Consider the following 14085-nt stretch of genomic DNA (forward strand, 5'->3'; position numbering starts at 1 on the left):
TAGCTATAAAGAAGTCTAACAGGTCTGGAGTTTTCTCTGGATCGGTAGGCCAATAAGTTGGTTTTCCTGTCGACATGTAACTGCACCCTAGTTCAGCAGCTGCTTTATGTAATTCATTACCTTTAGTTGTCGTCATTCTAGATCCCCATCTTGTATTTTTAGCATTGAAATCACCACCGATTATAAATTTTTCTCCTAGGTTGTTTAGAACATTCAAGTAATTTTCTTTTTTTTGGTTGTATCTTGGAGGGCTATATATGGAAGCTAATGTAACCCTGTATTTGCTAGATATAACAGTTACTGCCGTTACCTGATTTTCTGCTAAACTGAGTCCGGGTTCTTGATGATGGCATATATTATTTTTTATTATTATTGCACTTCCTCCTCTTGCTGTGTTAGCTGGATGAATGGTGTGGTAAAAGTAATATCCTCTAAATTTAATAAAGGATTCCTTTGTCAAATGGGTTTCAGATATTAAGCAAATATCTATTTTTTGCAATTCTAGGAATACTTGTAGGTCAGCGTGATGTTTCTGAATCCCATTAGCATTCCAAATTGCGATGCGGATGTCTTTACTTGCCATTTTTAGTTCTTGAGGCCACCGCCCTATTGTTTTCGAGTTTAAGTAATCTTTCAGAAAACGATTCAATAATCTTTTCCTGGTTGTCCAGCTTTGCTATAAGTTTCAATAGCAGTTCGTTGGTTGTAACGTCTTCTTTTTTTGTTTCTTTTTGAGCGGTTTGGTTTATGCTTTGAGCATAGGTCATTTCATCGTTGATTTCGTTGTACATTTTTGGTTGTTTATTTTGAGTCACTGTTTTTTGCTCTTTAGCCTGACTGATTTTATTTCTTCTCTCTTGGAATGTTTTCGCAACTACGCATCCTCTGTAGCTTGCTGGATGCGCTTCATTGCAATTCGCACATTTCGCTTTTGTTCCTTTGGGTTTTTTGCATTCTCCCGTGATGTGTTTTCCTGAGCATTTTACACACCTTGGTTCCCTTTTACAGAATTTTTGTGTGTGTCCATGTAATTGGCATCTCTTGCACTGTGGCACAAGATTTGCCTTTCTAAGAGGTTCTATTTTTACTTCGACTCCTAGAATTTGTTTAATTTCATAAATTGCTTTTATGTCCGTGTTATGTTGGAATGATAACATAAACAGTGGTAAAGGCTTCTTCTGGACAACTATTTCTCCATTGTTATTTTTATTTCGTTCTTTTTTCAGGATATTTGTGACGTCAGTACATTTAAGTCCATTTTTTATTAACTCTTCCACTATTTTAGTAGTTTTAGCTGTCGGTGGAAGCCCTCTTGCCATTACTTTAATGTCTCTGGTTTGCTTATCTTCATACGAGTGCCATTGTAATTTTAGGAATTCCAAGCACTCAGCAATTTTCGTAAAAGTTTTACGACATTCGGCGTTTAATTTGATTTGTCCATTGTTTAATGTTGTTGCTCTAAATAGTATATTATTTGTTTTCATTGTTTCATATAGCAAGTCAAAGTCTGTGACATTACTTACTATAATTGGAGGTGGTCTCGGCACTTTTATTTCTTTATTCAATTCTTGTGCTTTAATGGTTTTTGATTGTTGTGGTGAAGCTTCAGGTGTGTAGTTTGCTTTTCGTTTCTTATTTCTTTTAACTGTTATCCAGCCTACTTCTTTTTGCAATTCTTCCTCGTCTGTTTCATAGTTTACAGGCAATTTGTTTTCAGTGCACTGGTTCACTACGGGAATGCTAGTTGGATTGTATGTGTTTTGGTTTTTTATTAGGAGTTGTAGTGCATCTAATTGTTTTTGCATATTTGTTAGTGCAATTTCCAGATTCCGTCGACTTAAACGATAAAAAATATTGCTCCGCTGCATTTCTCGAGATTTCTCAGGCCTTCGACAAGATGTTAACCGACTACATGTTAAATTGAAAAAGCTTTTGCCCCATTCGCACTTTCAACTGCTGTAGTCGTACCTCACAGACAGATATTTTATTGTCAAACAGGGTGACGAAAACACTGACCTACACTAAATATTAAAATTATTTCTATTATCTGTTAACGACTGAATAATTCTGATTAATTAACTAATGATTTGTTACAGAAATCCAATTAAATTAAATAATTAATTTTGAAAACCAACAAAAAAAGTCATACCGTCGTTTATGTCCTCTTGATATTTAAGCACGTCGTGTACGCCATCGAGCGTCGTTAGAAACTCCTTGAAATTACTTCCCAGACATTTGAAAGCTCGATCCATTCCTTCCGAACAGCATATTGTGACCAGTTCCTGACCCAGTTTGTCGAAAAATTCGACCTCGTCGGTGCCTGCAACAGCGAGAACGCCACTACTTTGCCGGAACGTTTTAAAAGAAAATGTCTTACCATTCTCGTCGTGAAGTAGCTCGAATACGTCCTCCAGATAAGCGTAATGGTGGCAATTGGCCACATTTTGTGGCAGTTTATTCCTGAAAAGAGGACGAGTTAGCGTCGGGTTGTTCGCTGCGACTCAGTTTAAAAAATTTTATATTTAAATTCGAAAAGAACTGACGAGAAAAATGTATGAAAGACCTTTGTGATAACATTAGAAAATATTATGGTGCTTGATGAATTGGTCAGTTTTAATTTTAATTCAAAATTAGAATTATTTTTGGTGATATTTCATATTATAACAGGTCAATAGAAAAGTCCCAGGCCTGATACACAGATGGCGCTACTAGAATTAAATCCATATGTTTGTAGTTAGCCGTATCCCTCAAAACATGGGTGTATAAAATTGAAAGCTGTCCGATCGTTATTTTGTGATTTATAACAGTTTGAGTGAAGCAACTGTTGTTGTTGGCTTGATGAGTTTCCGGACACTGTCCCAGGAAAATCAACCATCAACGATTGGTATGCCAGTTTAGACATGGTGAAATGAGCACCTAAGGCGGTGAACACAGTGGAAGCCCAAAAGAGGATGTTACCGACGGAAACATTTAAAAAATCCACAAAATCATTTTGAATGACCGTGAATTGAAATTGAATGAAATGGCAGGCACCCTATATCATTCACTAATAGTTGGGTATGAGAAAGCTCTGTGCAAAGTGGGCGCCGCTCGAGTTCACTTTTGACCAAAAACAACGACGAGTTGATGATTCAGAGCAGTGTTTGAAGATGATCAAGCGTAATAAACCTGAGTTTTTGCGACGATATGTAACAATGAATGAAATATGGCTTCATCATTTCACTCCGAAATCCAACCGACATTCATCCGAGTGGACTGCAGACGATGAACACGATGAACACGCTCCAAAGCGTGGGAAAACCCAACAGTCGGCTGTCAAGGTTATGGCGTCTATATTTTGGGATGCGCATGGAATAATTTTCATTGACTACTTAAAAAAGAAGGACCTTCAGTAGCAACTATTACATAGCGTTATTGGACTATTTGAAAGACGAGATCGCCGAAAATCGACCGTATTCAAAGGAAAAGAAAGTCCTGCTTGACGAAGACAATGCACCGTGTCACAAGTCAGTGAAAACGATGGCAAAAATGTATTATCATATTTCATCAACCGTATTTCAGCAACTGTTTCCTGTTTTCAGATTCTCAAAAGAATGCTAGCTGGGAAAAATTTTCGTTGAATGAAGAGGTGATCGACAAAACTGAGGCCTATTTTGAAGCAAAGGGTAAATCGTACTACAAAAATGGTATCGAAAAATTGGAGGGTCGCTATAATTAGTATATCACCCTTGAAGGGAATTATGTTGAATAAAAAGAAAATTTTGCCAAAAAAATGTGTTTTACTATGGTAGACCAGGAACTTTTCAATTGACCTGTTATGTTTAATGTTTCTTTTTGAAGTAGGTATTGTTTATATACTTTAAAAACACAAATTATTTAATACACAACTCACTTCAAAAAGGCATTCATTGGGAAAAATTTATTCAATATGTGTTAATACGTAACGGTATACGAAAGTAACAACTTTTTTTTTAAAAACTTCTTTTCTTATTTCTTTCTACGATCATTCTGGAAAAATATCGATAACTTTTCGAAAACAGAGTATTATTCATAATTTTTAGTGTTATTAGTCGAATGTTGTCAAGTATTGAATTATTTGGTGAAATATAACAAAGGTGAGACAATTTATAACAACAATTCATAACAAACATAAATAAACTAACATAAACAAGGTAACGCGTTTTGAATTCGCTAATCCTTTGTTAAGGTATTAGAGACTAAAACGTCATATTCCTTTGTAACAGGGTGAATAATATTTATTCTCGAAAGCTGTATTACTCCACAATTGCAGCCGATATCCTTCCATACCTATTGCATATACAGTGATTTTAAAAGGAACGTATGCAAACATGAAACTAATTTTAGATTTAATCAAAAATATATTCTATTCAAAATAACAGTGGAAGGACAAAAAGGACCCGTTTCTGAAAATGGCAGTGATTGAATAAAAAACTTTATGAATGTTGGTTTATGATTCAATGGTAAGAATTACCAAGACAGTATGATGAAGGAGGAAACAACTAAAGGTCAGTATATAATTAATATACTTTAACTGTAGGAAATTGTATTATAGAGCGTAAATGTGTATGTTTGTTATTGTTCAGTATGCACATGAAAGCTTGTTTAAAATGTATCAGGAGAAAAGTTATACTAACTGTTTGGCAGATATGGCAAATGCATTAAGAAGAATGTAGTGATTAAATGTAGTTTTATTAAGAAAGATGATAGCTAGTAACAGAACCAACTAAAGGGAAATATAGTAATATCAAAATGAGTTTGCAAGGAAACAAAAACTAAGCGTAAAAGGTAAATATGCTTTCTAATGAAAGGAAAATACATAACTCAGATATACAATTCTTTATTACGTGGATTAGACCTTCGGGTACTCTATACCACTACATAAAAAAACGCGCCTGGAACTCTACATGACGGATGGTGTATAAAAGAGTTCAAAGTAAATATAATAAAACAACTCACACCTATAAATTAGTGTGGCTATGTAATTAATTATAGTTTGAAGTTCTTTGATAATATATGCATTTGATGTACTATTATGTTAAAATAAATTATAATAGACATCATTTTGTTTAATTATTTTATTTAGAATAGAATTTTGTCATATGCCAAAGTCAAAATGTACTAAAACTCAGAGTTGACGTGGCAACGTTGCATCATCAATTCAAATGATGTGAGTTCACTGCTGGTTTGAGTAGTCTATATAAACAATACAACTTGAAAGTTTGTGCTTTTTTAAAAGTGGTTGCTGTATTGGAAGAACTACGTGGAAGTCTCAAGAAATATAATTTTCTCTGTTTTTGGTTCAGTAGAGACAACATCAAACGTTAAATATGAACCTCTTATTCTACAAGAAAACGTTATTCTTCCACTCCTACGTCTGCCTTTCCAAGTAGTATAGGCGACTCTGTTTTCTTTTCTTGATAAAATCAAAATTGAAATAACCGCATTCGTTTTAAACTTATTTTCCCAATAAACCAACACGACCGCAGCATAGCCCGAGTAAAGTAAACAACCAATAGAAAGAATTAGTGTACTTACAAGCAAGAATACTTAAATGGATCGGTCTCACGTTCTTTCAGAAGCAAACTCCTGACGGCTTGCTGGACGAATTCGTTCTGTAACAGAATGGAAAAACACTTGTAAAAGCGGGATGTAGGAAACGGGACGAGATACATTTATTTTCCTGGCGTCCGTGTCTTTTATTCCGTGAAAATACTTTGATCCCGTGGCAGCGAGAACGAGTAAATTGTCGGGTTGCATGTTCGTAAGTCGTAACGACGAAGGCTTTTATCCTTAGGTGTCCTATTTCGGATACAATGCATAATTTATATAACTTATGATAATCGTATAAAAGTTGCTCAGTGATTATTGTTCCTATTGGTTTGGTTTTAGGAGTATAAACCGACAGTCTCCTCCTTTATTTTTTAAAATTTGAAGCCTTACTACACAAAAACATTATAACAAAAACAATAAATAGTTATACAATTCATGTTGAAGTTTCTCTGACAGGCTTCACTCTTCAGTATGTGTCATTTCGTCAAAGTGCGAACAAAAGATTTTTAGCAAACAAAATATATCCATTATTTAACAGTTCCAAAATAAAGTGTTGCGTGCCTTTGTCGGTGCTCCGTACTATGTTTCAAATGAAGTGATACAACGCGATATTCCTCTAGAACTTATAACGAGTGTATTTCAACGTGTTTGTGTGAAGTACTTCGAAAGAGTGAAGATGTGAAGATAGTAAAGTGCGTAGACTAAACCATTTGATTAATTAATAATTAATTTAATTAATAAGTAATAGACTTATTAAAATGATAATGGTCTGTAAAAAAATAATATGGAACATTTTTTAAGATAACAAGAAATCACTTCTAATCACTTGAAGAACATGGGAGTGTTCCAAAAGATTGGATAATATTTTGGCAATGAGAGGCTGGTTCAACGGTAAAATTGGACAGGTTTTTTTTATCAAGGTATCAATTATCAGTATGATTTTATGAATACTCTATGCCAATATCGTTCGATATGTTATGAAAGAATAACTGTAAGTTCCAATAAAAAATTACAAGATAACGTATAAGGCCACAGGGTATTAAAACAGTTTACATCTTTAGTAGTGACGACAAATTAATGCGACCGATTTGAGTATTAAAAGGTTTGATACATTTGTCTTGTGGAGAATAGAACTGCAAGGAAAGAAATATTTTTACCGAAGAAATGATGGTGATCAAAATGGTTATTGTGATATAGTATAATATGATATTAGAAGTAATCATAAATATTACAGTTTAGGATTTTTCTGTTAAGCTTTCACAGTAAGTAAATGCCTAAACCACCAATCAAACCTAGCCAAGTATTGGAGGTAGTATATGCATCCAATACATATTGATAAATAATACTAAAAAAATAAAATTGACAAGCAATTATACCAAAAAATGTTGTTAATTAATAAGTACTGTTTGCTGTGTGATAAGTGGATAGGTATTATAGTCAATGACAAGTTGGCAGTCAGCTACCTCAATGTATACAATATATAAATTATTGAGGTTCCCATTTAAGGCAATAAATTCAATTACAAAAATACATTGAGTATTACTCTTTCACTAAATAAATATTATTAACTTAATGGATTGCGATCAAATTTCGGTCATTACAAGATCACAAATACATATTAATTTATTAAAGATTATTTAATCTGTGTTTTATAAAGGTATTGATTGACCTTTGTTTTTTTTTTGTATAGTTGTCTTCAAATAGGATTAACTGGCCTGGTAATATCAGTTATGTTAAAAAAAGGTGGGTTAAGGTTAAGGGTTGATAAAACCACTAAAGGTTATTTTCAACCGAAAAGTCGGCAGACTAATGAAACGGCAGATCTCTGCGGCAGTTGAAAAATCTTGCATTATATAAATGTCACACTCCAACCTTTCTCGGATCTTCTAATTCAAATTTATGTCCTATCTCCGGACCGAATTACCCACCAAAGCTTATCAGTATAATCGCATCTTTCTGGCCATTAAATTTTCTTTAACCATCAGCTAGTCAGTCTAAAATTAATCTGGATTTTACTGTCCGATTAGTTCGGTTAACGTTTAGTCCTATTTTCGATATAATCAACTAACAATGTCAGAAATGAAATTTCCGCAGTTCTAAAATGTCGAAATCAAACATTTCGATGATATATATAAACTATTACATATAGTCTATTCAAAACAATAGTGACGTACGTCATTAATATGTGACTGTCGAAAGTAAATTCGTCTTACAGTCAGAAAATATTTTCCTTCTCATTTGATTGTATTTAAAAAGAGATAGAATGTTGTTTGAGTGAATGAGGCTGCAAAATGTCTGCAAAATTCTTCAAAACTTTATAATTACGCATAATAAACCAGCAAATGTTGTTTTAACGCTGGAATAACTATCGATTAGGTTTTGTTAGTCATTATATTTATTAATAATTCATTGACATTTAGTTGTTCATGCTGCAAACAGCAATGGTTTTTCCTGGTGCAGAATTAGTGTCTCAATGTACAAGATTGACTACCATGGAGAAGTGAACCATAACTTGTTTTTTCAGTGGTTTAATAATCTGCTTTTAAAAAACTTGGAGAAACCACCAGTGTACTATGATATAGACAATGCACCATATCTAGTACACTGGTGGAGAAGATGACAACAAGTGCATCAACAAGGGCTTCAATTAAGAAATGTCTTAAAATACACAAAATAAGTTTTGAAGAAACCATGTTAATTTATGAACTATTTCAAATTGTTACTCAGTAAATATAAATGAAATATTTCATTGCATTTTATGTAATATACTTTTTTAGAAATAAGCTTGGTAGATCAGATTGCTGAACGTTATGGTTACAGAGTATTACGTCTTCCTCCCTATCATTGCATATTTAATCCAATTGAGTTGATATGATAGTTGATCCTATTCTGGTGTTATCCAAGATTTGTGTGACTTTGATTTTGACATGAGAATGCAGATAGTCTGTCCTCATGTCACCTTGCAATTCTCTGGATTTCCTTAGTGACAGTAGGTCTCTGAAGGTCTCGGTTTGAGTAATCCGTCCTGTAGTATTAGGGTGCACCTACAATACTTATCAGGACTCTGATCTCGAAAACTTGTTTAGTATTTATGTCACTTTTCGCGAATTATCTTCATAAATGAATTCCGTTTGGCCATATAGGTTGCAATACTCACTTGTAGAATAACAATTTACTATGTTCAGATAATTATGATTTTCTTCCAATTAACCAATACATTCTCCTATTTTTCAATACAACTTTAACAGTTACAAAATTGTCAGATATGCCGGAAAGCTTTAAGGGATCATTCATATGGTTCTGCGTTTGCCACGAATCAGTTAATTCAGTTTTTTTGCCCAGAAAGTTTTTAGTAATAAATTAATTTTAGTTCTATCAGAGAAGGTTCAAGACGCAAACGATTAAAATAGATCGGTTGATATTTATATAAATAATTGAGGTTTTTCTATCCAAAACATTGAAATTATCACTGAAAAGATAATACAAAAAACTATAAAAACAGTTCCTGTTATTCTACAACTGTTTTTCCGCATTCCTTATTCCGTTCATGTTTGATTATACTGATATCTAACATCAATCTTATTTTTATAAACATTTTATTGGATATGTCTCATCGCTAACTCAGCGCAACTTTGTTCCTTTCAACCATTTATCTCGAGAAATACAACAGACAAAAGAGTTTACACCTTGAAAGCTGGTAGGCGTAGTTCAGACGCATCCCTTTTAACTATTTTCTCTGCCAACAAAAACAGAAAGACTTTTTCCGACGCTATAAAAGGCGGGATTATAATAGACGTAGACGTTTTTCCGCCTTTGGGAATATTGTTGTTGAAATATATAACCGTTGTTTGTGTTTCGGATTAAGGGTAATGAAAGCAACATCTCTGAGTAACAGAAATTAGCTTTGTTGTTGATGGTATACTGTTAAAATATGTTTAATGGCGCTGAGAGGATATTTACGGTTTATATCAGGAAATTATAAATATTTTACATCTTAGATTAAATATGCTTAGTATATTAATTTACAAATTAATGTAACAGGTCAATTGAAAAGTCCCCGACCTAACACATAGATGGCACTACCAGCACTAAATCCATTTGTTTTTTATTTGGCCCTAATCCTCAAAAGATGCGTGTATAAATTTGAGAGCTGTCGGATCATTAGTTTGTGAATTTTAGCATTTCGAGTGAAGCAACTTTTGTTATTGTGAAAAAATGGATAAAAAGGAATTTTGCGGGTTGATAAAATATGGCTTTTTGAAGGAAAAAATACAGCTGAATTAAAAACTTGGATAGATGCCGAGTTTTCGGACACTGCCCCAGAAAAGTAATTATTCAAGCAACCTTAAAACATTGCGAAATATGTGGAAAACCATTTCTAATTTTGCAAACGAAAGTACATAACCTAATATAAGGCAAAATGGTAAATATTAAATGGCTACATATAACATGGATTGTGTCCATTTAAATACCTATAAAACTAAATATAAAAAAGGAAAGAGGTATCGTAATCAAAATTGCAACATAGCCGGCTTGGTGGGGCAGTGGTAAAGGTGATAGGGCGGCCCTCCTACTGTTGGGATAGCCGCGGGTCCGAATTCTGCTGGGGCATGGTCGTAAATGTATGTTTGTGATTGTTTAAAATTTGTGATTGTTCTAGGCAAGAGTATAAAATCCGACAAGGAAAATGATCCTAGTCACGCCAGTCACTCGCCAGTCGGTAGGCTTAATGATGAGGACCGCTATTCGGAGCCCACGTTAAACTGTAGGTTCCGCCCATAATAATAGTTGGTAAAAGGAGACTTTAAAATATATTTTTAAAAAATTGTAACTTGTATTTAGTATATTCTGTAAAATAAATAATGCAAAAGAGGGTAATGTACAACAGTTGACTGAAAATGTTATTTCAAATCTGTTGAATATTTCGATTTCATTCCTTGTCCAAAAAAAAAAAATCAAAAAAGACTAATTGTTTGAGGCGTTTTCGCTGATGATGAAAATTGAATTTACTACGAAAAGTTCAAGCTTGAAAAGGTATGGGTTGGTCCAGGAGACACACATCGACTCCTAAGAAGATGAATGGTTTAGTATATGGTGCAATGAACAAGATATAGTGTAAAAAAATTAAAAGCCGAATCAAGCTATTACTACGGAGGTCTTTCAACGTCAGTTGCTTAAAAAAAATATCCAACAAAATAATCCTCTTTTATCCCAACACTTAGACAGACTTAGCAAGAATTGTGAATTATATACCACTACGTACTGACCAGACATGGCACTTTCTGGTTCCCACTTTTTTATTACAATTTTACACATATACATATTCTTTGTGAAAGAGAAGTCAGAAAAAATAATAAAGTTTTGAATATAGATTAATCACTACATAGTTTAAAACAAAGTCGCCTTTTCTGTCCCTATATGCCTATGTGCGCTTAAATCTTTAAAACTACGCAACGGATTTTGATGCGGTTTTTTTCAATAGATAGAGTGATTCAAGAGGAAGGTTTATATGTATAATACATGCATAATATACTAAGGCAACATTGCTAATTTTAGAGGTTTCTAACGTGATGTCGTAAATTAACCTATTTTTTTAGGCTTATTTAGCAATTAGCAAAAACGCTGCCTAACCCTACGAGTTAGATCAAATTAATATACTACAGTATTGTACACCATAAAAAGGTCTACAAAAAAGTCCGCGATGGTATATGTTTATCTTTTAGGGATAACCCACATTAACCATTTTTATTGTTTACTTTTTTACGTGAGAAAATGGCTTATTTACGAAGCTATTTTAAGCAATACGGCATTAATCCTTATCGAATTAAGTACCTTAAATACAGTGTGCAATTAATATAGATCAATATGGTTCCTTACAGCATGTAAATTAAACAAATATTTTCGGAGATATTACAAATTTAAAATTTGCGTTTAAAAATGTGTAATGTAATAAAAATTGTATGAATTTAGATATTCCAAAGATAGCAGGAAATCTTCACAGTAAGTATAGGGGAAGAGGAATTGTTTTACTCCAAATTTAATGAGTGCAGGCCAAGGGCAGTAATGAATGAACCAAAAATACTGGATCGATTTTAATCATGTTTTCATTGAGTGACATAGGCATATATATTTTATGCCCGTGCAAAGTCGGAGCGGGCCGCTATGTTTTTATATACAACGTTCATATTTTTTCTGTAGTGTATTTAATTTAGTATCAGCATTGCACCCGTGCGAAGCCGGGGCGGGTCGCTAGTAAGAAATAAAATTTATTATCAGGCAATTTTTTATATACCAATAACCCCGCGTTGGTTATTGGAAATTCATTTGAATTTAATAAAACATATTGGCAAATTGGAGTGGTTTCAGGTTCAAATAACACAACATACGGTCTAAGATTTAATTTTTTCTCTTATTCTTTCTTCCTATTATAAAAGTCAAAAGAGTTACGAAACTTTTTTTAACTACAGTTGTATTAAGCGAGAGAAAAAACTCTTAGAGGGTACAAGTTTAATAACGCTTTTCCTTCAGGATATTTCAAACTACCCACTTTTATTATACTTATATTAACTTTGGGTTTCTGATTATTATTGCTACTGTCACGGAGATATAATAATCACATTCTAATTAACATATTTTCGATAAATTTAATTCTGCCATTAACATGCAAAACATTTATTAACACGAAGTAAAACGAAATAAAAAAATGGACGTTTATTTAGATCGATGTGGTTATTTGATTGTACAATAGCGTGACAGTTGAACGTTTTATGAAATTTATTCGTTTTGGTTAGAGAGAAACCTCGTTCCCTGGGTAGTTGTATTTTTCCCGGGAAAAAATACAAACAATGAAGTGCTCTGTGATGAAAATCATTTTCTTGAAATTGATACCTTTTTATTCGTTTCTATTCAGCGAAAGTTTTTATTTTCTTCTTTTGTTATTATATAATTTAAATGTAGTTAATAGAAAGTATCTAATATAAGGAATATACATTGAAAAACTCTATTATTTATCAAATTTTCAAGTTTTATTACAGGCCTACTACACAATCTTGACCTGTTGTTTGGGTAACATATGGATCTTGTATTGGCAGGAATAGATAATAACTAGGAGGAGTGATATTTGGAGAACACACCGGGTGTTACCTTACCAAGCTTTTTTTCTTCATATAACAGCGGTTTTTACTCGCAGTGCACTACGTCGAGTTGGTCAAACCGTATATAGCAAAAAGTCCTCGAGCCATGAATATTTGGTTTCGTTGTGAATTCGGTAAACTGAGGAAGTCATAGTGAATAAATTTCTCGACTTCAGTCACCATGCGATTAAAAATTCTCTTTATATTCTATCGTTGTACAGTTTCTGACATTTATAAGATTCAATTAGCACGGTAGTCAATGTTCTTCTTCTAAAGCGCTCCTGAGGCTTTTAATCCATGGCAATAAGCTTGATGAGCAAGTTTCTACTGAGTTTGACAACAAGTTCGTCCGACAGTTCCTCCAATTCCTTGTCATTTATTTTTTAGTGGCTTGAGACCTCTTGAGCCACTTTCACATCTGGGCAATGTTTCACAAGTACACTTGTTACGATATGCCTCTGTTATTATTTCACGTATTTTAGCTGTATTTCTGCAATAAAATAATATAACTCATTGTATATCAATCTGTAAATAATTCACAAAATATTTAAATATAAATTGCTGTCCGTTAGTCTCGCTAAAAGGAAGAGTACTGGGGCTATTGCCTTATCTACTCTACACTTGTGGTATACCACGAATGGAGAATATTACGATGGTTATGGTTATATTTGCTGTTGATACTGCGATTATATCTGTCGGAGATAATAGTGAAGAAGACTCACGAAAATTACAACAGGCAAGTGACAATATAAATAATTGCACACGAGTTAGGAAAATAAAAATGAATGAAAGAAAATGTGTGCATGTGTAATTCACCTATAATCAGACCGTACAAGCAACAATAACATTAAATAATACTATTATTCCATATAGCAATAACGCTAAATATCTCGAAATGAATCTTGATGCAAAACTTCGCAGGAAGGAACATATAAAGAAGAAAAGAAAAGAACTGGAATTTGAACATAGGAAAATTTACTAGCTAATAAGGGAGTATGAGGAAAGATTCCATTCTCATGAGAATATTGAAATATTGCAGCTTTTGGATACCACCAGAACAGGATACAGACTCAAAAGAATCAGCCGATCTGATCTTGTGTAGTGTTGTGTAGTGAGGTGCATATAATAAAAAATACAGCAGTGACATATATAAACATTATTTCACAAGAGACTTAGATAGGGCCGATGGGCCCTCCTATTTATATACCTAGATTTAAGTTATCATATAGACAAATTGTAGGTTAGTCGGAAACGACTATTAACAATGTAATAATTAAATAATGTCTGGACCGATTGGGGTAAGTTTGGTATGGAAATTGTAGTGAACGTTTAAAATAGATCTATATCATGAGAAAATATGGACGAATTGCAAAGAAAATAG

The 14085-nt window shown here is 33.3% G+C and overlaps 1 protein-coding gene across 2 annotated transcripts in view; it reads right to left on the reverse strand.

The window, feature by feature from the left end:
* The window catches only part of Gycalpha99B (guanylate cyclase 1 soluble subunit alpha 2), a 204412-nt gene that overhangs the window by 147701 nt on the left and 42626 nt on the right, over window positions 1–14085 (reverse strand). The window contains exons 1-4 of one of the 2 annotated variants that reach the window (XM_076418373.1): window positions 5692–5880; window positions 5557–5633; window positions 2378–2460; window positions 2150–2320 (exon numbers count right to left, since the gene is read on the reverse strand). In XM_076418373.1, the coding sequence (XP_076274488.1) occupies window positions 2150–2320; window positions 2378–2460; window positions 5557–5633; window positions 5692–5778 (418 nt within the window). In that variant the 5' untranslated portion in view covers window positions 5779–5880. Of the gene's footprint in view, window positions 1–2149; window positions 2321–2377; window positions 2461–5556; window positions 5634–5691; window positions 5881–14085 lie in introns of those variants that run through there. The other variant, XM_076418371.1, reaches the window with a different exon arrangement.

Source organism: Rhynchophorus ferrugineus, unplaced genomic scaffold (genome assembly GCF_030347505.1).
Source record: "Rhynchophorus ferrugineus isolate W39M unplaced genomic scaffold, kcgeb_rfMv2 rfM11, whole genome shotgun sequence".
NCBI lineage: Eukaryota > Metazoa > Arthropoda > Insecta > Coleoptera > Curculionidae > Rhynchophorus > Rhynchophorus ferrugineus.